Source organism: Leucoraja erinacea, chromosome 1 (genome assembly GCF_028641065.1).
Source record: "Leucoraja erinacea ecotype New England chromosome 1, Leri_hhj_1, whole genome shotgun sequence".
Taxonomy (NCBI): domain Eukaryota; kingdom Metazoa; phylum Chordata; class Chondrichthyes; order Rajiformes; family Rajidae; genus Leucoraja; species Leucoraja erinaceus.
Window position 1 is genome coordinate 49,149,779 of NC_073377.1, and position 23,106 is coordinate 49,172,884.

The window sequence follows — 23,106 nt, forward strand, 5'->3', positions numbered from 1 at the left end:
ATTGAGTACACTGACTTCAGCATCAGAATCCCAATAAGTTATGCCTTGTGTTCCAGAGCTCTGTACATAGCCTGTGCAGGTAATCCATAACTTGGATGAAGAGCTTGCTGCAATAAATTAATTACAGTTCACAGCAATTTTGCTTTTTAATTTCCATGCTGACCGTAAAATGTATCCCAAAAGCAAAACACATTATGTTCTAAACCAGTAACTGCTCTTTTCATGAGCTATTAGAGTTTGTTGGAAAAAATATACAGCCTGAATTAAAGTAGAAGATAGACATTTGCTAAAATATGTCACGTTATTGATCAGGCAATGCTAAATTTAAACATGCTGTGTTTGCCTACCTGTTTTGTTACAAGATATCTTTCTTTCAGAATGTTTAAAAAGTGAGCAGTGTTTCGATGTGATTGCTTATGGTTAGGGAAGCAGTAATCACTGAAAGCTTTAGCAGATGGCCTCTTCCTGTTTGCAGTCTCTGTTATTTTGATCAAGAAAACAAAGAGTTAGAAACATAGAAACATAGAAACATAGAAAATAAGTGCAGGAGTAGGCCATTCGGCCCTTCGTGCCTGCACCGCCATTCAATATGATCATGGCAAAGCTTTAACTGGCAAAGCTTTGAAACATTTACGAATAATGACTAGCAGAGAATGATATCTGGTGTATGGTGCAAAAATAAAGTTTAAAATGTCAATTCCATGATCAACTCTTCCCTTCCCACCCTTCCCACCCCCTCCCTGGGCACTTTCCCTTGCAACCGCTTGTCGTTTTACCTCCCCCCTCGACTCCATTCAAGGACCCAAGCAGTCGTTCCAGGTGCGACAGAGGTTTACCTGCACCTCCTCCAACCTCATCTATTGCATCCACTGCTCTAGATGTCAGCTGATCTACATCGGTGAGACCAAGCGTAGACTTGCCGATCGTTTCGCCGAACCCCTCCGCTCGGTCCGCATTAACCAACCTGATCTCCCTGTGGCTCAGCACTTCAACTCCCCCTCCCATTCCTAATCCAACCTTTCTGTCCTGGGCCTCCTCCATGGGCAGAGTGAGCAACACTGGAAATTGGAGGAGCAGTGCCTCATATTCCACTTGGGCAGTTTGCACCCTAGCGGCATGAACATTGACTTCTCCAATTTCCGGTAGTCCTTGCTGTCTCCTCCCCTTCTCAGCTCTCCCTCAGCCCCCTGGCTCCTCCTCTTCCTTTCTCCTTTCTTCATCCCACCCACTATACATTAGTCTGAATAAGGGTTTCGGCTGGAAACGTTGCCTATTTCCTTCGCTCCATAGATGCTGCCACACCCGCTGAGTTTCTCCAGTACTTTTGTCTACCTTTAAAATGTCTTTAGCCATTTCATATGTCAATTTTATTGAATAATGATCTGAAAAATACGGTTTAGGAAAGACAGAGTTCTTCAGTCACACACTCAATTAAAGTAAGAGATTCAAATTAAATCCAGCTGGGATGAATGGGATGAAAGTCCACCTGTCTGATACTATACGAGTCTCATTTGTTCCTAGTGAACATGGACTAATAGTATTACGTAGCAATGCACGTGTGCACGTGTATAACTCAGGTTGATGAATAGGTTAAGGAAATTACAGACAAGGTGCAATTATGTCATGAAGCAACTTTACAAAATGAGTCTGAAGAAGGGTCTCGACCCGAAACATCACCCATTCCTTCACTCCAGAGATGCTGCCCATCCCGCTGAGTTACTCCAGCATTTTAACCATATAATAACCATATAACAATTACAGCACGGAAACAGGCCATCTCGACCCTTCTAGTCCGTGCCGAACACATAATCTCCCCTAGTCCCATATACCTGCGCTCAGACCATAACCCTCCATTCCCTTCCCATCCATATAACTATTCAATTTATTTTTAAATTATAAAAACGAACCTGCCTCCACCACCTTCACTGGAAGCTCATTCCACACAGCTACCACTCTCTGAGTAAAGAAGTTCCCCCTCATGTTACCCCTAAACTTCAGTCCCTTAATTCTCAAGTCATGTCCCCTTGTTTGAATCTTCCCTACTCTCAGTGGGAAAAGCTTTTCCACGTCAACTCTGTCTATCCCTCTCATCATTTTAAAAACCTCTATCAAGTCCCCCCTTAACCTTCAGTGCTCCAAAGAATAAAGCCCTAACTTGTTCAACCTTTCTCTGTAACTTAGTTGCTGAAACCCAGGCAACATTCTAGTAAATCTCCTCTGTACTCTCTCTATTTTGTTGACATCCTTCCTATAATTAGGCGACCAAAATTGTACACCATACTCCAGAATTGGCCTCACCAATGCCTTGTACAATTTTAACATTACATCCCAACTTCTATACTCAATGCTCTGATTTATAAAGGCCAGCACACCAAAAGCTTTCTTTACCACCCTATCTACATGAGATTCCACTTTCAGGGAACTGTGCACAGTTATTCCCAGATCCCTCTGTTCACCTACATTCTTCAATTCCCTACCATTTACCATGTACGTCCTATTTTGATTTGTCCTGCCAAGATGTAGCACCTCACACTTATCAGCATTAAACTCCATCTGCCATCTTTCAGCCCACTCTTCCAACTGGCATAAATCTCTCTGTAGACTTTGAAACTCTACTTCATTACCCGCAACCCCACCTATCTTAGTATCATCTGCATACTTACTAATCCAATTTACCACACCATCATCCAGATCATTGATGTACATGACAAACAACAGTGGACCCAACACAGATCCCTGTGGCACCCCACTCGTCACTGGCCTCCAACCTGACAAACAACCATCCACCATTACTCTCTGGCATCTCCCATTCAGCCACTGTTGAATCCATCTTGCTACTCCACCATTAATACCCAACCATTGAACCTTCTTAACCAACCTTCCATGAGGAACCTTGTCAAAGGCCTTACTGAAGTCCATATACACAACATCCACTGCTTTACCCTCATCAATTTCCCGAGTAACATCTTCAAAAAATTCAAGAAGATTAGTTAAACATGGCCTTCCAGGTACAAATCCATGTTGACTGTTCCTAATCAGACCCTGTTTATCTAGATGCTTATATATATTATCTCTAAGTATTCTTTCCATTAATTTGCCCACCACTGATGTCAAACTAACAGGTCTATAATTGCTAGGTTTACTCTTAGACCCCTTTTTAAACAATGGAACAACATGCGCAGTACGCCAATCCTCCGACACTATTCCCGTTTCTAACGACATTCCATTTCTTGGAATTTTGTATCTACCTGCAACTTTACAAGAGTTTGGTTAGGTCACATTTGGAATATTTCTTGCCATTCTGATCACCCCATTACAGGAAGGAATTGGAAGCTTTGAAAGGGCACTAAAGAGGATTACTAGAATGTTTCCTGAATTAGTGGTATTAGCTATAGGGAGAGGTTGAATAGACTTGGACTCTTTTCTCTGGAATGTCAGAAACTGCGGGAAGACCTGATTGAAGTACATAAAATTATGAGAGGCCTGGATACGGTAGACAGTCAGATCCTTTTCCCCAGGATGGAAAATATCAAATAATAGAGAACAAAGCTTTAAGGTGAGAGGGGCAATGTTTAAAGGAGATATTCAGGGCAACATTTTTTTTTACACACAGGGAGATGAGCGCCTGGAACATGCTGCAAGGGTTAATGGTTGGGGCAGATATGATAGTGGCACTTAAGAGCCTTTTGGATAGGTATATGAATATGGAGGGAATGGAGGGGTATTGAATATGCGCCGGTAGATAAGAGACAGTCTTGCTATCGTGTTAGGCACAGACATTGTGGGCCGAAGGGCTTCTGGTCTTGTGCTGTACTGTTCTTTGCTCATTGCATGAAAGAGCAAGATTCTGAATCTGGCTGCCTAGAATAAGAGTGTGTCATAAGTTTACAAGTAGAGCCTGGATGTTTAGGCACTAAAAAACTCTGAAATAGGCAGGCAAAAAGGCACAATAAAATGATTTCACTGACAATCCTGACTGCAGCAGATTCTTTTTCTTCTTCAAAACAGTTGACGGTTTATTTTATGTTTTCAAAATTCGCAGCATAGTAGAGTACAGTTTTACCGCTATCCCTCGTGGGCCGGATAAATCTGGTCAAGATGGTCGTACTACCCAAATTCCTGTATCTTTTCCAGCACGTCCCTATACTTATCACTAAATCTTTTTTTGATAAATTAGAAAGGACAATATCTAAATTTTTATGGGGTAGCAAACCGGCTAGAATCCGAAAGGCGATACTGCAGTCTCCTAAGAGTGACGGCGGTTTGGCACTTCCTGACTTTAGGCGATACTATTGGGCAGCTAACTTGCAAAAACTCCTGTATTGGATGAATGATGATTGCGACCACCTACCAACCTGGGTACACATGGAAAAGGCGAGTTCACATCTCCCGTTGCGGTCTGTCCTATGCTCCCAACTCCCCCTTCCTATCCCATCTGTGGGTGCAGGCCCAATTGCGTCCCTCTCGCTCAAGATATGGAGTCAACTCAGGAAAAACTTCGGTTTACAAGGCCCTTCCATTTTGACCCCACTGCTTAAAAACCACATCTTTAAACCTTCAAGTCAGACCACGCATTCAAAACCTGGCATAGCAACGGTATCAGTGGTATCAAAAACCTATACAAGGATGGCATCTTTTCATCTTTTGCGGAGCTCTCGTCCAACTATAGCCTCCCAAACTCCCACCTTTTTCGTTTTTTCCAGATTAGGGATTTTGTGGAGAAGACATTCCACTATTTCCCAAATCGCCCCCCTGAAACCCTGACCGATACCATCATAGCTCTAGATCCCAACCGGAAGAAATGCATCTCTGTTTTGTATAACTTGTTAGGGTCGGTTATATTGAAACCTCATACCTCATTAAAAGCTGCGTGGGAGGGTGAGCTGAATACGAAACTAACAGACCAGCAATGGGACTCTGCCTTGGACTTGATCCATTCTTCCTCCATATGTGCCCGTCATGGCCTAATCCAATGCAAAGTCCTTCACAAAGTCCACTACACAAATGCAAGATTATCTAGAATTTACCCCGCTGTTAGGGACACCTGCAACAGATGTAATCAATCTCCTGCCAACCATAGCCATATGTTTTGGTCTTGCCCTAAGCTAGCAGCCTTTTGGAGGAGTGCTTTGACTTAATAAGCAGAGCCTATGGCCAGACTATTCCTCCAAATCCACTGTCAGCCATTTTCGGTACCCCTCCCAACACCAACCTCTCTGTTGCGGTGAAACGGGTTCTAGCTTTTACAACCTTGTTAGCCCGGAGACTGATCTTGCTTAACTGGAGGCTCACCTGTCCCCCGACACACACCCGCTGGATTAAGGAGGTGCTTTACAATTTAAAGCTTGAAAAACTTAGGTTCTCTCTCAAAGGCTCTACCAAGACATTCCTAGATACATGGAACCCTTTCTTGGAACTTGTTAACTCTCTCAACTTGTCCCCGGACTCGGAAGAGGACTGAGTGCTCGCCACCATTGTTCTGCTCTACTGCAGCTGCCCTCCTCTTAACCCCCCCCCCCACACTTATTTATTTAATTACTTACTTATTTACTGTAATTAGTGACCCCTTTCTTTTTCTTTTCTTTTTTTTTAATTTGTTTTTTTTTGTTTTTTAGTACTTTTTGTCTCATTTATCTTACCATATTTGTGTGGATGTGTATGTATGTGAGTGTTGTTTGTCCCCGTTTGGTTCCGACCTGATTCGGGTGGGTAGAAGGTGGGTAAGGGTAAGGGCTTTGAGGGTCGCTTACATACTGTTACACAATTATGCCTTGACTGTCACTGTCTGTTATCATTGTATGTATGCAAATTGCTGTGAAATTCAAATAAAAAGATTTAAATCATAGTAGAGTACAGCAGAGAGCCATGTACCCCACCTAGTCAAAACGGGCTGAGGAGCTAGCGGAATCTCGGGAGCCATTTCCTTGAACAACTGCCATGTGACGGTACTTTGAGGAAGATTTTCTAGTCATTGGAAACTTGGCGATCGACATTTGGAAACAAGCCACGTCTGTGCTTGGCAATTCTATGAAGTCCTTGAGCTAAGCATGTCAAATGCAACATTTTGGAGAATAAAACTTTAAGTCACAAACAGAAGTACATTCTCGTGTTTTATCCCTTCTGGCCAAAGAACAGCAAGTGAAGATGTAAACAACTGAGCAAAATGAGTTGTTTGACTTCCCCAATACTTCCGGTCAACAAATACTCCTTTGATAGTTGACCTGCCTCCAGTGCACCGATGACCACATTGGAAACATATCTCCCCACAGGATCGGTTGTCTCACCTATTGGGATCCATATTTTGTTGCATGCAACTTCATCTCTAATTTTCTGCACGACAATTTTGAAGTGTCATAGCTCCCATTAACGTGTCTCATATATCTATACATAATTAAAACTCTGATCTTGTTATCTTCCGGTTTGGCTGTCATTCTACTTGCGCAAAAACGGTATGCGATATCGCTACGATTTTCGCCAGCTTACTCACCGTTCTCCTGTAATGCGCTTGCACCAAGTTTCGTTACGACCATTGGAAGCTGTTAAGAGTTATCGAAGTTTAAAAATCTTATAAAAACGTGCGTGTGCAGATCGATTGCCTCTCCTGCCATTCAGCGCCGCGCGGATTGGTCCCTTCTACTGTCACTCCGCGAGACGGTCTGCCCATTCCTGCACCATTGCGTCTTTACTGCAGCTGCGGGAGGCTCTGAATGGCCGGCGGAGGACTCCAACCGGACACAATTTTCGGAGAGAGGGACTGGAAACGGCCAGACCCAGCCCGACCCAGAGGATAACGGCCAGTGAAGCGACCAGAGAAGCGACCAGCGACCAGCACCCGCTGTGAGGCCCCATCACACCGCCAACCCATTCCCCTCTGGTCCTCCTCACTGGCTCCTGTCCCCCTCCCCGTGATACCACACTCTCCCCCATGGCTCTTCCCTACTCTTTTCTCCAAGCTCTCCTCCCTCCCCCCCACCCTCCCCCCCCTCCCCCCCTCCATACCCCTCGCATCCCCCACACCCCCCCCCCCCCCCCCCCACCCCCACCCCACCCCACACCCCTCACCACACAACCCCCTCCCTCACCCCCACCCTCTCCCCTACCCCTCCCCTTCCCCCCACCCCCACCCCCACCCCCCCCCCCCCCCCCCACCCCACCCACCCCCCCCCACCCCCCCCCCCCCCCACACACACACACACACCCACACCCCCACACCCCCACACACCCACCCACACACCCACACACCCACACACACACACACACACCCACACACACACACACACATACACACCAGTTTAAACTCCATTTGGAATATTTTGAAGGACCAAGAAACCAAGAACTAAGAACCCCTCTCCCACACACCCCCTCTCCCACACACCCCCTCTCCCCCACACACACCCCCTCCCCCACACACACAACCCCCTCTTCACAACCTCCCCTCCACAAACTCCTCCCCACAAACTCCCCGCCCAAACACCCCACACACGGCCCCACCCCGACACACAACCCCCAACCACACCCCCCCCCATATACCCCTCCCCCCCCACCAATGCGCCCAGACACCCCCTCCCCACACCCCCCCTCCCCTCCCCCCCCAAATCTCCCCCCCACAACCCCCCCCCCCTACCCACAAACCCCCCCCACACACCCCCCCCCCACCCACCCCCCCCCCCACCACTCGCCCCCCCCCCCCCCCCCCCCCCCCCCTCACCCCCCCCCCCCCCCCCCCACCCCCCCACCCCCACCCCCCCCCCCCCCCCCCCCCCCCCCCCCCCCCCCCCCCCCCCCCCCCCCCCCCATCTTCCCCCCCCCCCCCCCCCTCACAAACCACTCCAGCCCACATACGTACCTCAACTCCCACCTCCACCCTCCCCCCCCACCACACAGCCCGTGCCTACTGGGACCCAATGGGTTCCACTTAGTCTAGTGCTTCACTAAATATATTTTTGAAGAATTTTTGTAAATAAATAGTAGGCATTAGAAATATTGGAATATTGCTGCATAATTTAAAACAGTTGGCGAAAAAATGAAATTCAACATATCGCTTGTATTTAAAATGTGGCATAATTTTGAATGAAAAGCAAGGTTACAAACAGCATATATATTATATGTATAGTTTCTTTAATTGTGAAGCAGTTTTAGAAAAGTTACATTTATGCAATTATTTTAAACTTTACTTTTAAAATTGGTACTAACATAAGAACTGGAAAAGGTCCCATAATTTTCATGATTGTAGTTGCTATATCAGTCTACTGAGGGCTGAAAATAGAAATTAACTGGTTTTCGCTGCTGAAGTCTATAATGAGGATTGGAGGCGACATATCATCTTAAGGACTGTCAGCCATATGGGACATTACCAAATACTTTGTTAACACCATCTATACTGCACCAAATCTGGGGAGAGTTGATGGAAACATGGACATGTAGTATACCTTCATATTATTATTTTTAACCATATTTTGGTGGTGGAAATAAATGCCTTATTATTCCTTTTGTTGTCAATAAATGCCTTTATCGTGCCTTTTTTGTGATTTTATTATGCCTTTTTGCCTGCCTATTTCAGAGTTTTTTAGTGCCTAAACATCCTGGCTCTAGTGATCTGTATCCATCTAATTGCCTCTCTTGCTTCATTTAAGACCCTGGTAATTTATCATTGTTTAAAGAAGCTGGACCCCTTAATATTTGCTCCCATTCTGATTATGATATTCAAAAGTTCTCATTCTACCTCCTAACATCAATATGCATATATTCTCCTACTTTCTGCACAAAATATTAATTTAGAATCATAGCTTTTTGATCTTTAATGAGACCTCCTTGATCTTTTACATTCGTTCTTCCCTTTCTATTTACATAAAATATCAGGATTTCCCTTGATTTAATCCACTCTCTCAGCCTTCCTAATTTACTTTGTACTATCTTTATAAAGTCACCTCTCTACTTTCCATACGCCTCAACGATGCTGAACTCTCTGCATCTGTCACAAGTGTCCCTTTTCTTTCCTTATCCTACCCTGTATGTTCTTCAAGGGTCCATGGAGTGGAGATTTGGGAGTGCCCACATAGATGACATTTTTATAAGGAAGTTATTGGGTTTGAACATTCACCCTCCCCGGTTCAGATGCCATCACCTATTCTTACATAAATTATATAATAGAAACGGCTTCAAGTAAATGAGGAAAAATATCAGAGACTGTGATTGTGAATCTGAGATTTGTTATTGCTTTGGAACATGTTGTTTATCACCTTTCATAAAATATCTAGAGGATTCTACTTGCTTACATTCCACATTTCTTGCTCATTATTTTCTTGCTTACTTTCCACATTTCCCTGCTCTCTTTGTTCCTTGTTGAAATACTGTTCTTCAGAAATCCTGTACCTCTGTCAAGTACCCCGTATCTGCCACTATACAACTTGTGGGTGATTATGACAGAAGTTGCCAGTAGGTGTCCTAAGACGAATAGTAAACATCTTAGGAACAGAGAAAAAATTGCAACAGCACTTCTGTTACCTGTCTGAAATCACAATTCAATGTCAATTCTAAATACTAAGCACAGTGCTGCTTCCTCACAGCTCCACCATCTGGGTTATTGTTTAACTCTGTGCTGTCTGTGTGAAATATTTTAACCCTAATATTTAACCCAGCTTTCACTTTCTCCCTCTTTCTCTGTGGATTTCCCCGTGGTGCTGGAGTCCCCAGCCATGTTCCAAGGATGTGCTGTACACAGTAAATGACCCCTAGTATAAGTAGATGGTAGGAGAATCGGGTGAGCATTTCGAGAGAAAATAGGTTACATGTAAATAAATGGGTGAATGGGAGCAAATGCTTTGAGAACCAGCAGGGGCTGGATGGGTTGAAAGGCCTCCATCTATGGCATGAGAAAACATGAAATACAGTTGGGGCATCTCTCAGTAAGGATTATTTTATTTAATTGATTGGTGAACATATTAAACCCTTTGCAACTTTCCTGCTTACACATGGCATAAGCCCTCTGGGTGAGGCCTGCGTGCTGAGAGACATTTCAGATGAGACAAAATCTATATTGAGATGTCATCAGAATTTCTGAGTACAGCAGTCAGTGGACCGAATGGCAAATTCCTCCATCTCTGTCAGCAAAATTAAGGTCTGTATTAATTTTGTTATTAAAATGCACACATACCTGGAGACTTAGAATACCTTGGACCAGTTGGCTGAATGTCCATATTACTAGATGTAGGGATGGCTAAACGTCTAGTACCTGTCTCTGTATGTGTTGCAGCTTCCGTCCTAGGTGCACTATTGGTTCCCGACCCAGTTATTGTCCTTACCACATTCCCAACAAAGGTCACGGATCCAGTTTCATTCTCTGCCCCTTTTTGAGTTCCACTCTCCGCCACTAACAAAGTCTCTTCTTCTACCTGCTTCATTGTCACCCACTTCCTCTCCAGCCCAATGTTCATTTCTTGGTGTTGTCTCTGTTCTTCCCAATTCTTTCGTCTCGACTGTTAGTGTCGTATCAGTCCAGGTTTTCTCTCCTGCTTCTATTACAGTCACTAATGGAGCTCCAGTTAATGTGTCTGTACTTCTGCATTCTCTTCTCCACAGGTGTTGCCACTGTGTAACAATTGGGCTGCTACTGGCAATGGGACTCGGCAGCTCCCAATTCATCCTCTTCCCAGTGGCTCTGGATTTGTATTGAGAAGCCATCTGCTTTCCTCTCTCAGCCACCTGCAAACCAACATAAAAAAGTGAACAAAGCAAGAGTACCATTGGAGACTACAACAGAAAGAGGAATCAGGAAGCATTCAGACAGAGACACACCATGATATATCAAACAGAACCGTAAATTCAGGCGAGTTCTATATTAAAATATCTGAAACAGAGATGGCAGTGTAGAAACCCTAATTTCCCCAGCAATTGAAAGGGTTAACACCCATCCCTTCACCTCCCCTCGCCCCACCATCCAGGGACCCGAACACCCTTTCTGCTGAGGCAGAGGTTCATCTCCTGCACCTCTTCCAACCTGGTCTGCCGCGTTTGGTGCTCGCGATCTTGCCTCCACTACATTGATGAACCGAAGTGTAAACTAGGTAGACTAGGTAACTGTTTTGCAGAGTACCTGTGTTCTGTCTGCAACGGCCATTGAACTTCCAGAGAGATTTCGTGAAATACTTGGATAGAGTGGATGTGGAGAGGATGTTTCCACCAGTGGAAGAGTCTAGGACTAGAGGTCATAGCCTCAGAATTAAGGGGCGTTCTTTTACGAAGGAGATGAGGAGGAATTTATTTAGTCAGAGGATGGTGAATCTGTAGAGTTGTTTGTCACAGAAGGCCTTGGAGCCTGATAGATTTTTGATTAGTACGGGTGTCAGAGGTTATTGGGAGAAGGCCGGAGAATGGGGTTAGGAGAGATAGATCAGCCTTGATTGAATGGCGGAGTAGACTTGATGTGCTGAAGGCCTAATTCTGCTCCTATCACTTATGACCTTATTTCCACTCTCCTTCCCACTTCCACAACAACCTGTCAATCCTCAGTCTTCTCAGTGCTACAGAGAGGCCAAATGCAAATTAGAAGAACATCTCATATTTCACTTGAGCATCGTACAATCCCAATAGTATCCACATTAAATGTTCCAATTTCAGGTAATCCACAGCTCTGCTGCTGTCTCCAACAGCTATTTACCCACCTGCCATGTTTTCTTCTCCCTTGGTTCATCCCTCTCAACCCCTAACCTCCTGCTTCTGCCTGACCTGCTGAGTTTAGATTAGTTTAGAGAAACAGGCTCTTCGGCCCGACGAGTCCACGCCAACAACTTACAATTTTAATCAAAGCCAATGAACCTACAAATCTGTATGGCTTTGGAGTGTGGGAGGAAACCGGAGCAACTGGAGACATTCCATACGGTCACACTAAGAATGTACAAACTCCATACAGATAGCACCCGTAGGCAGGATCAACTCCACAGCCACCCAACCCACTGTGTTTTTTTTTTAACATATCCACAATGACAGGAGGGTTACTTTTGACAAAATTATGTGTTTTCTTGAGATTTATTAAAAACGAACAGCTGCTGAAATAATTGACTGAATCATGGGTGAAATTTTTCAACAAGATGTATAAGATCATGAGGGGAATAGATAAGGTGAATGCACAGAATATTTTACCTAGAGTAGGAGATCATGAACCAGAGGACTTTGGTTTAAGGTGAAAGATTCAATAGGGACATGATGGGCTACCTTTTCACACAGACTGTTGGGTAAAAGGAATGAGCTACCAGAGGAGGTCGTTGAGGCAGGTAGTATAACAAGATTTAAAAGACATTTGGGTGGGTTCTTGGATAGGAAAGGTTCAGAGGGGTACGGGTCAAATGGAGGCAGGTGGGACTAGCTTAGATGGCGAATCTTGGTCGGCATGGAAACTTTGGCCAATAGGTTTGTTCCTGAGCTGTAGGAGTATGAAAAGATGTGCCTTTTCCAGGTCAAAATATCAATAGGTGAGAAAAAACGTTTTCACCCAGAGAATTGTGAATTTGTGGAATTCCCTGCCACAGAGGGCAGTGGAGGCCAAATCACTGGATGGATTTAAGAGAGAGTTAGATAGAGCTCTAGGGGCTAGTGGAGTCAATGGATATGGGGAGAAGGCAGGCACGGGTTATTGATACGGGAAGATCAACCATGATCACAATGAATGGCGGTGCTGGCTTGAAGGGCCGAATGGCCTCCTCCAGCACCTATTTTCTATGTATCTATGTTTCTATGTAATATTTGAACGGAATTGATGAAATATAGTCGTCTGGTAATCAACCATTTAGCACTTACAAAAGGGTCCAAATGTCCATCAAATGGAATAAATGTTCGTGTACTCTACGTATTTAACTGCGATGTCTGCATAATACTATGTCTGCATTTACATTTCACCGGAGTTTTCCCCAAGCCACAGCAGCCAGTATTATTAAGAGCTTCTACAGCGATGGACAAAATAGGAGAGTTGTTAGTTAAGAGGACCTGCAAGTAATATCCAAGTTGTCATTTACGCTGTTCCCTCCTCTCTCTCATCCCTCCCCCTCCCATTCCCCTCCTCCCACCAAGACAGTCCCAATCAAAGATCCTCCCAATTCCCCTTTCTCCTTTCCCAGCACAATGGAGGCAATGCCCGCTTTCCTCCAGAAATCCTGGACGCCTAAAGCCCGAATCTTCGTCGTCTTCGCCTGCATGCTGCTTTGCCTGGCTGCCTTATGCTTCCTGCAGTTCACACTGTTTAAACCTAACAACAAAGACTTCTATTCTTTCCAAGTTCTGAATTCCAGGGGGAAGCTGGTCTCGCTGGAGAAATACAGAGGCAAAGTGAGTTGCATCAGAAGCTTGGCTACTTTGCATTTTTGAACGCGTTCATCGTTTATATATTTATACAGTATGACATATGTAGACATTTGCGTTTATTTGATGGCTGGGTGTGTTCAGTTATTGTAATCAGTTATCCGAATTAATAGTCCATTTTAGACCCACCCCAAAATTGAACTTTTTTTTTGCTTGATTCATTTGAAATGTTAAAATGATCCCAAATCCCCCCTCGGAATCAATTCCCGAGCCGTGGCAGCAAATCTTGTTGTGTCCGCGTTGCCCCTGGTTTATTGTTTTGCATCAGTGGTGAGTGGGGGATTTGTGTGCTCCGTCTTCACAGGCATCGCTGGTTGTAAACGTGGCGAGTAAGTGCGAGCACACGGACAAGAATTACCGGGGCCTGCAGGAGCTACAGAGGGAACTCGGGCCCATGCACTTCAACGTCATTGCCTTCCCCTGCAACCAGTTCGGAAAATCCGAGCCCGGCACCAACTCCCAAATCGACAGCTTCTCCAAAACAACTTACGGAGCCACTTTCCCCATTTTCGGCAAGATCAGAGTGTTGGGAAACGAGAGCGAGCCTGCGTTCCGGTATCTCGTGGGTAAGATCACTGCCATCGGATTTAATTAACATTTGCAAACCTTGCCTTAACTTGTGGTTATAACTCGCTTGCCAAACAGATTGAAAGAAAACTATTATTTAACTATACATTTCTTTCATCAACATTGTGTAACAAATGTATCATTAATAATATAATTAAATGTATAATTAAACCAGGATCTATCTATATCTCTCGTTTCCCTTTCCTGGGACTTTCAGTCTGAAGCAAAGAGTCTGAAGAAGGGTCTCGACCCGAAACGTCACCCATTCCTTCTTTCCAGAGATGCTGCCGGTCCTGCCCCGCTGAGATACTCCAGCATTTTGGTGTCTAACTTCGGTTTAAACCAGCATCTGCAGTTCCTTCCTACACGTATAAGTAATTGCGTGTTTTAACTAATAAGTTCAATCGTTTTTCTTTCGGGAGTTTTTTTCCCCCTGGGCGAACCAGGGATCCAATACTCTCAATACCATCAGATTACTTCCTGTTTCTTTTTCGTCACTCCTCACCCTTTACCACTGAGACAAATCTCCTCCAGTCATTACAACCCACTCCCCCAGTCAAAATCTGCACCATGATCTGCTCTGAATTCTTATCTCTCGCTATTCTGCTCCGATCAGTCTCCATCAACTCTCCCCTAATGATTTATCTTCCTTCAATCCCTAAATATTTTTAAAAAGTGAGGAATAACTTTAAAAAACAATGTGATGGGTCAGCAACCAATTAGAAAAAATGATGGGTTGGAATGGTGGGTTAGCCTTCATTAGGAGAGAATTTGAATATCCTTTTCTGGTTTGAGTACTCCTTTCTGGATTCTGGAGTTGCACAGTGGCACAGCAGTAAAGTTGATCCCTTACCCCTGTCCCACTTAGGAAACCTGAACGGAAACCTTTGGAGACTTTGTGCCCCACCCAAGGTTTCCGTGCAGTTCCCAGAGGTTTTTTATTAGTCTCCCTACCTGCCTCCACTACCTGCAACCTCCGGGAACCGCACGGAAACCTTGGGTGTGGCACAAAGTCTCCAGAGGTTTCTGTTCAGGTTTCCTAAGTGGGACAGGGACAGCGCCAAAGACCTGGGTTTGATCCTGACTACGGGTGCTGTCTGTATGCAGTTTATACCGAAGATAGACACAAAATTCTGGAGTAACTCAGTGAAGGAATGGGTGACGTTTCGGGTCAAGACCCTTCTTCAGAAAATTGTCCCTCGTGTGTCGGATAGAACTAATGTACGGGTGAATGCTGGTCAGTAGGCCAAAGGGCCTGTTTCCATGCTGTAACTCTGAACTAAACGAAAATTCGATTTGTTACTTTTTTCCCCAATGGCAGCTCCACTCTTTTATTGTTACAACTAGCCACATCTGAAGTGACATTTCATGTCAAATCTATTATTGAAAAGTTCTCTTCAAGAAGGCTTGGTACTGCAATCAAGTTATTTGCATACTTAAATTCATTTTCAGCTCACTTCAATCTTTGCACATCAGTTTTAAAATTATTCAATGGAAAGAAAATAGCTTCCTAATGCCAGAAAATGTAAAGAACCTTTACACCACAAAATGCAAAGACTACTTGAAAATAAAAGACAGGTACAAACAAGTATGAGGTATAAAGACAAGTATGGACAAGTCGCCTTTCTATGTCTTCATGATAGACTGAACTCAAAATGCAGTACAAAATGTTGGCCAATATATTAGCTCAAGCAGCATTCCAGTCATTCCAGCAACACTAAAGAGCCTGTCCCACTTGGGCGACCTAATCCGTGAGTTCTGGTGAGTTTGCCTTCGACTCATACTCGCAGCATGGTGGACCCGAGGTCATAGGAGGTCTTCATAACTCTCCGTCATGCTCGAGAGTGGTCTCCACGTACCCGAGGCCTCAGCTAGGTCGCAGCTTTTTTTTCAATATTTAAACACATGCCTGCGAGTAAAAAAAGGTCGCCATGGAAAAATTGGATACTTTTTTTACTCGTAGGTTTAGTTGTAATAGGTCGGCATGTTAGTCGTAGTTAATCGAGGATAGTCGAAGGTAGTCGTAGATAGTCTTCTTCATAGTCGAAGGGAAATCGAAGGAGGTCGTCTTCACTCTCCACCATTCGGTGTCCAATTTTCTCGAAGTTAGTCATAGTTGGTCGTAGCTAGTCGAAGCTGGTCTTCAACATAGTCGAAGGAAATCTTCAACATGTCATTTTTTCAAACTCTTCTAAAGACGCCAATTAGGTCGCCCAAGTGGGACAGCCCCTTAACACTGTTCCTCCTGCAGCAATGTTTCTCATATAAACACTGCTGCTGTTTAGAATAATAATCAAAGTACTGTATATCGCATAATTAATGTTTGTTAGCCCTGAAAAAATAATTTGAGAACTAAAATAATGATCAATGCTAACTTATTCAATACAATATGTCTCATTGCTATTCATAATTTTTCTACACTTAAAACACATTAGATCAGAAAATGTGGGGGCATAAAATAAATTGTCACCACAATGGTAATGGAGGAGGAACAGATTCAATAGAACTTGTAATCCATGGTTATTATTCTGTTGGCCTGAGTCCCCCCGTGTTTGACTTTCTTTTTCTGATCTCCGTAACATTTGTAGTCCATTTGTTGCCTAAAATGTTATGCCTTCCGAAAATAAATTCATATCTGCTTTGCCACTACCTCATCATGTTTTCACCAATCTGTTTAAAAAAAACACAAATAAACATTGTCCCCCCCCATAAAGTCTCGGTATTCCATTTTTTTTCCATCATGGGAAAAAAGGTTTTTTGACGCATCTCTTTTATAATGAACTGATTGTGCTCGCCATTACTCAGCATTTATTATGGGTATCTGGTAACATAGAACAGTACAGCACAGGAACAGGCTCTTCTGCTCACAATGTCGGTGCAATTCCATACCCCTCCATTCCTGCATATCCATCCTGCATGCCTTCCGAAAATCTCTTAAATATCACTATAACGAGAATTCAGAGGTTGATTTATACCAAAGATAGACACAAAGTGCTGGAGTAACTTTAGTTTTGAGATGCAGCGTGGAAACAGGTCCTTTGGCTCACAGAGTCCATGCCAACCAACGATCACCTATACACTAGTTCTATCTTACACACTAGGAACAATTTACAGACGCCAATTAACCTACAAGTCTATGGAATGTGGGAGGAAACCGGAGCACCCAGAGAAAACACACGTAGTCACAGGGAGAACGTGAAAACTCCATACAGACAGCACCCATAGTCGGGACTGTACCGCCCTTTACTCTTGATTAAATTCCATCTGCCACTTCATCCATTTCCTGTAGCTAATATATATCCCACTGTATACTTTGAAAGGTTTTTCCTCGCAATCCAGTAATCATGGTGTTCTGCAAAAACTGCAACCCAATCGTAATCATGCTGGGAATCGAAGGTTCATCTGTGCAAACTTACCAGGCAACGTTTCAACCCGAAAAGTCATTTAGGTATGTCCCAAGCATCAAATAGATGCTGCTGCACCCCAGTTTCTCCAGTTTTTCTGTGTAGGCTACAGTGTCAACCAGTAGGTATGTCACAAGCATCAAAGGTCCCAGTACAGCTACAGGTCAACCAGTAACACATCTTTTGTCCTACACCAGCCATTGAGTGCAGTACAAATGCACTGAAGAGATAGACCAGGTTCAAGGTCATTTACACCAGGGTTAAATAGTATAGGGGCATGCATTTAATTGGGGTTGTGCACACCACTTAAAATAGGACATGATTTGCTGACTCTCCACAAATGATTTCCACAAATATTTTGAATTACCTCCTAGACTTTAATAACATTTAAGATTTCTTTAAATCTTATTATTCAAGCCATATCTCTGAATATCAGAGCGATTTAGAAGGAGTTCAAAAGCAGTGGGCTGTCAAATGGCCCTGGGGTGTTCTGGTGCATGGCATCAGGGCACGCCACCTGGGGCCTAGTTACCAACTGCAGTCCACCATGCTTCATGGGAATGCCTATCAAATGTGGAGGGTCAGGTTTCTCTATTAGGATCAGGCTACCTCAACAGCAAACTAATTCAGCAGGCTAGATCCATACAATCCTGCCCATAGTTTGAAACATTACCTCCCTCTTAGTGGCATTCATAAAGTTGGCTTTGCATTGGCTCTCTTCAGATGAATTGTGGACAGTGTCAACAGCAACAAATGCAGCCAAGTTCTCTGGTACCACATCAACGACCCTTGGCAATTTAAAAGGAATCTTTGGTGTTTGTGATATAGCCAAAACGAACCGGGCTTCTGAAATTTGCCACCTACTCTGTACCATCACAGCTTCAAAAAACAAAATCCCTGCACTAACTTCATTCGTCGCTGTGCTTTTTTTTGTGTTTTGTTTTAAACTTTAGATACTACAAAGATGGAACCCCGATGGAATTTTTGGAAATATCTGGTCAACCCAAAGGGTCAGGTGGTAAAGGTCTGGCGAACTGAAGACCCCATGGCTGCCATCAAGCAGAATGTGTCAGAATTAGTGGCAAAAATTATATTGAAAAAGAGAGACGAGTTTTGAAGCAGTGCTGCTGTGTTAGACAACCTCGTCGCTTGGGATGTTAATAACAGTCACCACTCCGAAAGCTTATACAGGCTGTTGCAGTTTAACTTGATGGCGAACTATCCCTGCACCTGAAATATCCAGCCACACACAGGTGTTTTGAGCCTTGATATTGAATATTGAAATCTATTGAGATATGTCATACACTTTCTAACAAATATCCAAATATTTTAAGTTACAATAGAAATGTGTTCTCTTTATGTGGTGGATGAATATCTGTTCACGTTTACATAAACTGATTTGTTAGATGGGTCCATGACTGATAATATGTTTGAAAATTACCAACCCAGGATTGCCATTCATTATAAACCACAACAGCAAGTTTGTATATGTACGGTGATCAACTTAACTTGGTTATAGGAATGAGATAAAACAACCACTAAGCATGAACAGATGATTATCTTTTCCAATTACTGTTGATTTACAGTGTTCTTAAAACTATCTAAATTGGAATTCTAAGATATATTTTTAAAATATCATTCAAAAATGTTGTGTTCATACCCAGGATCAGACCAAATCAATGTCAGAGAGTCCAGATTTCAAGATTCAAGACTATTGCAAATAGTTTCAGCAGATGTATTGGACTAATTGCAAAAAGGTAAAAGGGCAGGACTGCCGTTCTTGTTTACCCACATTTTGAAAGATAAGTTTAATAAATTATGTTAATATGGTCAAGAATCCATTTGCAATTGCTTCCTTATACAATAAAGCAAAATATGTTACCATTAGTGTTTTGGTTGACATCGTCCTGTAAATATCTAGATGCATCACTTTTTACATCTGAATGACAAACTGATTATGTTAATATTCATATCCACACATTCACAGCTCTAACTTTCAGATTGTATCTTTAAATTTTTAATCCAAGCAATCTAGTACACATTCTATGCACTATTACCATATAAATTCAAAATTCTCAAATTCTTTTAGTTCCAGGACTAATTTAGTTCCAGGACTGATATTACATAAGCCTAAAGAAAATATACATTTTCAGATAGATTTTCTCCTAAGTTGAAATAAATATATTGGATAGTGATACTTTGAAACACATCTTTGCAATGCTCTCCTTATGCAATGAGACAATTTCAATGTTACCTTTTGTTTTAGTTGTTGTGTACGTAACATACTTTCTTTTGTGGGTGCAGTTAGCCAACAAATAATTTAGTTGTGTGGTGCATGGCAAAGAATAGCAACTGGTCAAGTGTGCGTGAAAGATTAAGGTGTATTCCTAAAGTTACTTTGATTTTCATAACTATTCACGTTACTCGTGTTATTTACAATGGCAAGGCCTTTCGTTTATGAAATAATCAGTTATGCCAAGTCTTATTTTATCAATATCACAAGAACAAAAATGTTATCAATATCACAAGAACAGAGATATTGCTGTTCTGAAGATGCTTCATTTCATATGGCTTGAGGACAAAAATACTAATTGGATCTTATTACGGGCAACTCTGCATTACGGTGGATGGGAGGGGGGGGGGGGTGTGGATGTGTTCTTATAATATTGGCCATTTCGTGATTTTCTGTAAAATGAGGCTGAACAATCGTCAAGAAACATGAATAAAAATGTAATTTTGTTTTGGCTTATTTTATTTTCCACATAGATTCCACAAAAGTGAATTTTATTCTGTATCTTAAATTTTAATGTGGTGTTTTATGAATTCTATAAGGGTAAATTACATTTTGGTAGCCCGGTTGGCCCTAATATAAGGATTGCCAATATTCTGTCAGCATCTCCAAAATGGAGGAACACATTTCTCACATACGTCTCTTCATGTCTTCTCATCAATTGTTGTTTTATTAATTTACCACTGTATTGTTATTTTCATTGTTTAATACGTACTGTTTCATTGCTTCTCTCTTTACTGGGTGTCCTAAACCCATACAATGAAAGCAGGAGAATTCCCCAAATAGAATAGTTAGACCATATGAAATATATGCAGGAGTAGGCCATTTAGCCCTTTGGTCCTGCTCTACGGCTGATCTATGATCACTTACAGTAACCTTCAGTAACCCTTTCACTGCTTTCAAATTTAAATATATAAATCTGACACGACCTTGCATAGACATAGTGAGTGAAACTCCAAGTCACCCTAGGATGGAGTATTTCATTTGTTCAATACTCTGGGTGATGAAAATTTCTTATCAATCTCTTGAATGGCCGACTGTTTATTTTGAATTAGTGACTCTTATTTCTGGACACTCTAACAAGGAGAAACATTAACTTTGCAGATTCCCTCTCAGGATATGAAAGAATGTTGTCATTTTAATGAGGTCACCAAACATTCAATACTCAAACCAAAACGTCTGCTGAATCTCTAATACAAAAGAGTTAGGTATAGAGTTACCAGCTAAACTGTTGCCATTTATCTGTTGCACCTATATTGTTCATTTTAATTTTAGATTGCAGTGGTACAAAGTATCTCTTCCAAAAATAAAGGATTTTTGGTTGAGGCTGTTAACTTCATTGTGAAAGGAAAACATCAAAAGCTTAGAAGGTGGATTGAAAAAGGTGCTAAGTAAGGATGCAATTATTTTTTCATGATAATTATGTTATATTGCTGTGGGGCAGGTGTGAAGATTTTAGAATGGCCACACCAACTAGCCTGGATAAGTGTTTTTGGTTGCTGAAACCCAGGGTTCTAGAATATCCTCACTTTCTACCTTTCTTTCGTCCATGGAGATGGTTCTTAAAATCTGAAGATAGGTTCCGCCCCAAAACGTCATCTATTCCTTTTCTCCAGAGGTGCTGACTGACCCAATAAGTTATTCCAGCATATTGCGACTATCTTCAGTGTAAACCAGCATCTGTAGTTCCTTCCTATACTCATATTCTACCCTGAATCTGAATCTGAAGAAGGGTTTCGGCCCGAAACGTTGCCTATTTCCTTCACTCCATAGATGCTGCTGCACCCGCTGAGTTTCTCCAGTTTTTTTGTGTAACCTCAAATTCTACCCGTTTGACCAAGTTTTTATCATTTCAAATTTTCAGTATTTGTAAAATATCTTTGGACCTGTTCATGTGTTAAAGGCATTATTTGTCTGAAGAAGGGTCTCGACCCGAAACGTCGCCTATTTCCTTCGCTCCGTAGATGCTGCCTCACCCGCTGAGTTTTTCCAGCATTTTTGTCTACTTTAAACATTTAAATGTAAGCTGTTGGTCTGTGATTTAGGCACATTAGAAATTACCAGTGAGGTTGTGTACTATGTGTACTTATTACCATACTGCAATTTGAGAAATTCACTGTTAAGTTTTTAAAATGTGGGAGGTTTAATTCTAGTTGAACTGTGAATGTGCTGGGGTCGTTCACCACTCTGTCTGGTGGCAGTAATTGCGATTGGTACTTCACTCTTCCAACTGCTTACATTAGGATATCTGTGATGACATACAATTATAACCAGACTTGCGAGAAATACCAATCATCGATACATGACATATCTAATTAGTTCATCAGAAGAAAACTTGGTGCCAGCCCTGCTGTGTATAATTTTGTTTAAAGAAATGCTGTATTTCTGTGTATATCAAAGTGATTCATCCTTTGAGCTTTTTTTTGTACGACCTGCAAGATATCAATAAACATACTTTATTTTGGATGTTTTTTTAATATTTTGTTATCTTTAATGTATTTGCTTTCTTTGGCATGTACACTTGCCTAAAAACGAAAAGGGGTTCAGTTCTATTATTTGCCCGTTTCCAGACCTAACATTGATTGCCCAATTGTTGGTGTGCTGTCTGATCCCTGTGCAACATCAAATACTGGATGAGTCAGGACTTTTTCATGATGTCAGCCCATTCGGCCTGCAGCTGAAACGCAATATCAACTTCACAATCTCACACTTCTTCACCAATGTTGCTGAAACTCCATCTAATAGTAATCTTCTAATCTCAGCATCCTGCTCAACCTTAATGTAACTTGTAACCCATGCCAGTCAAAACTATCTACTTTTCTCAATCCAGCTCTCACTGAAATATCTATCGTCAACAAAGGCTGCCAGAATTTCATCTAATATAAATTCAAACCTGTCAAGACATTGTCACTGCCAGACCATTTCTTAATGTTCTTTATAAGATTTCGGCAATCCCTGCTAACACTCCACCATTTCCCTCATTCTTTGCATTCTGTTCCACTCTCTCCTAAATGTACTCCAACACCTGGCACTTCTACTCCTACCACAGTCTTGCAACAAACTGATAGTCATTTGTCAGTTGCTGCCCTGCAACTTTAAGCCACATGAATGTAAATTAGCCAATTCAGAACACAACTGAGTAGCTGTACCAGCCATCTTTAACTGGCCTTACTGAATGCATCACAATAAAGGGTTTGGCAACAATATCATCACAAAAAACAAAACTTAGCCACTATCACTGTGGTGACATCATTACATAATATTTTTTTTCACAGTTAAACAGTCATTTTGAAAATCTGATGGTGAGCCTTATGTCTGTGAGAGATGTTGTGTCCCCATACATCAAAGAAGTACTGAAGGTACAATCGTGTATAAAGGTAGACAAATCTCCAGGGCATGATCAGATATATCTGAGGACATTGCGGAAAACTAGAGAGGAAATTGCGGGAGACCTGGTTTAAATTTACGAGTCGTCCTTAAATACAGGAGAGGTGC

At 42.4% G+C, this 23,106-nt stretch overlaps 2 protein-coding genes across 2 annotated transcripts in view; one reads left to right on the forward strand and one right to left on the reverse strand.

Annotated features, from left to right (window-relative positions):
* LOC129696391 (cell division cycle protein 20 homolog) overlaps nucleotides 1-23,106 on the reverse strand; it is a 64,379-nt gene that overhangs the window by 36,007 nt on the left and 5,266 nt on the right. Inside the window, exons 3-4 of the mRNA XM_055634255.1 lie at nucleotides 10,154-10,701; nucleotides 348-478 (exon numbers count right to left, since the gene is read on the reverse strand). Coding sequence (XP_055490230.1) covers nucleotides 348-478; nucleotides 10,154-10,433 — 411 coding nt within the window. The 5' untranslated portion in view covers nucleotides 10,434-10,701. The remainder of the gene's footprint in view (nucleotides 1-347; nucleotides 479-10,153; nucleotides 10,702-23,106) is intronic.
* LOC129696401 (probable glutathione peroxidase 8-B) lies at nucleotides 13,054-22,075 on the forward strand. Its single transcript, XM_055634265.1, has 3 exons — nucleotides 13,054-13,317; nucleotides 13,655-13,916; nucleotides 18,275-22,075. The coding sequence occupies exons 1-3, from the start codon at nucleotides 13,114-13,116 to the stop codon at nucleotides 18,436-18,438; spliced, it is 630 nt and encodes a 209-aa protein (XP_055490240.1). The 5' UTR covers nucleotides 13,054-13,113; the 3' UTR covers nucleotides 18,439-22,075.

Bases quoted from the DNA above. Each gene is read 5' to 3' on its own strand.
- LOC129696401 (XM_055634265.1), top strand. From the start codon at position 13,114: ATGGAGGCAATGCCCGCTTTCCTCCAGAAATCCTGGACGCCTAAAGCC. The intron at 13,318-13,654 runs GTGAGTTGCATC...CCGTCTTCACAG, and splicing joins TGGAGAAATACAGAGGCAAA to GCATCGCTGGTTGTAAACGT. The intron at 13,917-18,274 runs GTAAGATCACTG...TTTAAACTTTAG, and splicing joins TGCGTTCCGGTATCTCGTGG to ATACTACAAAGATGGAACCC.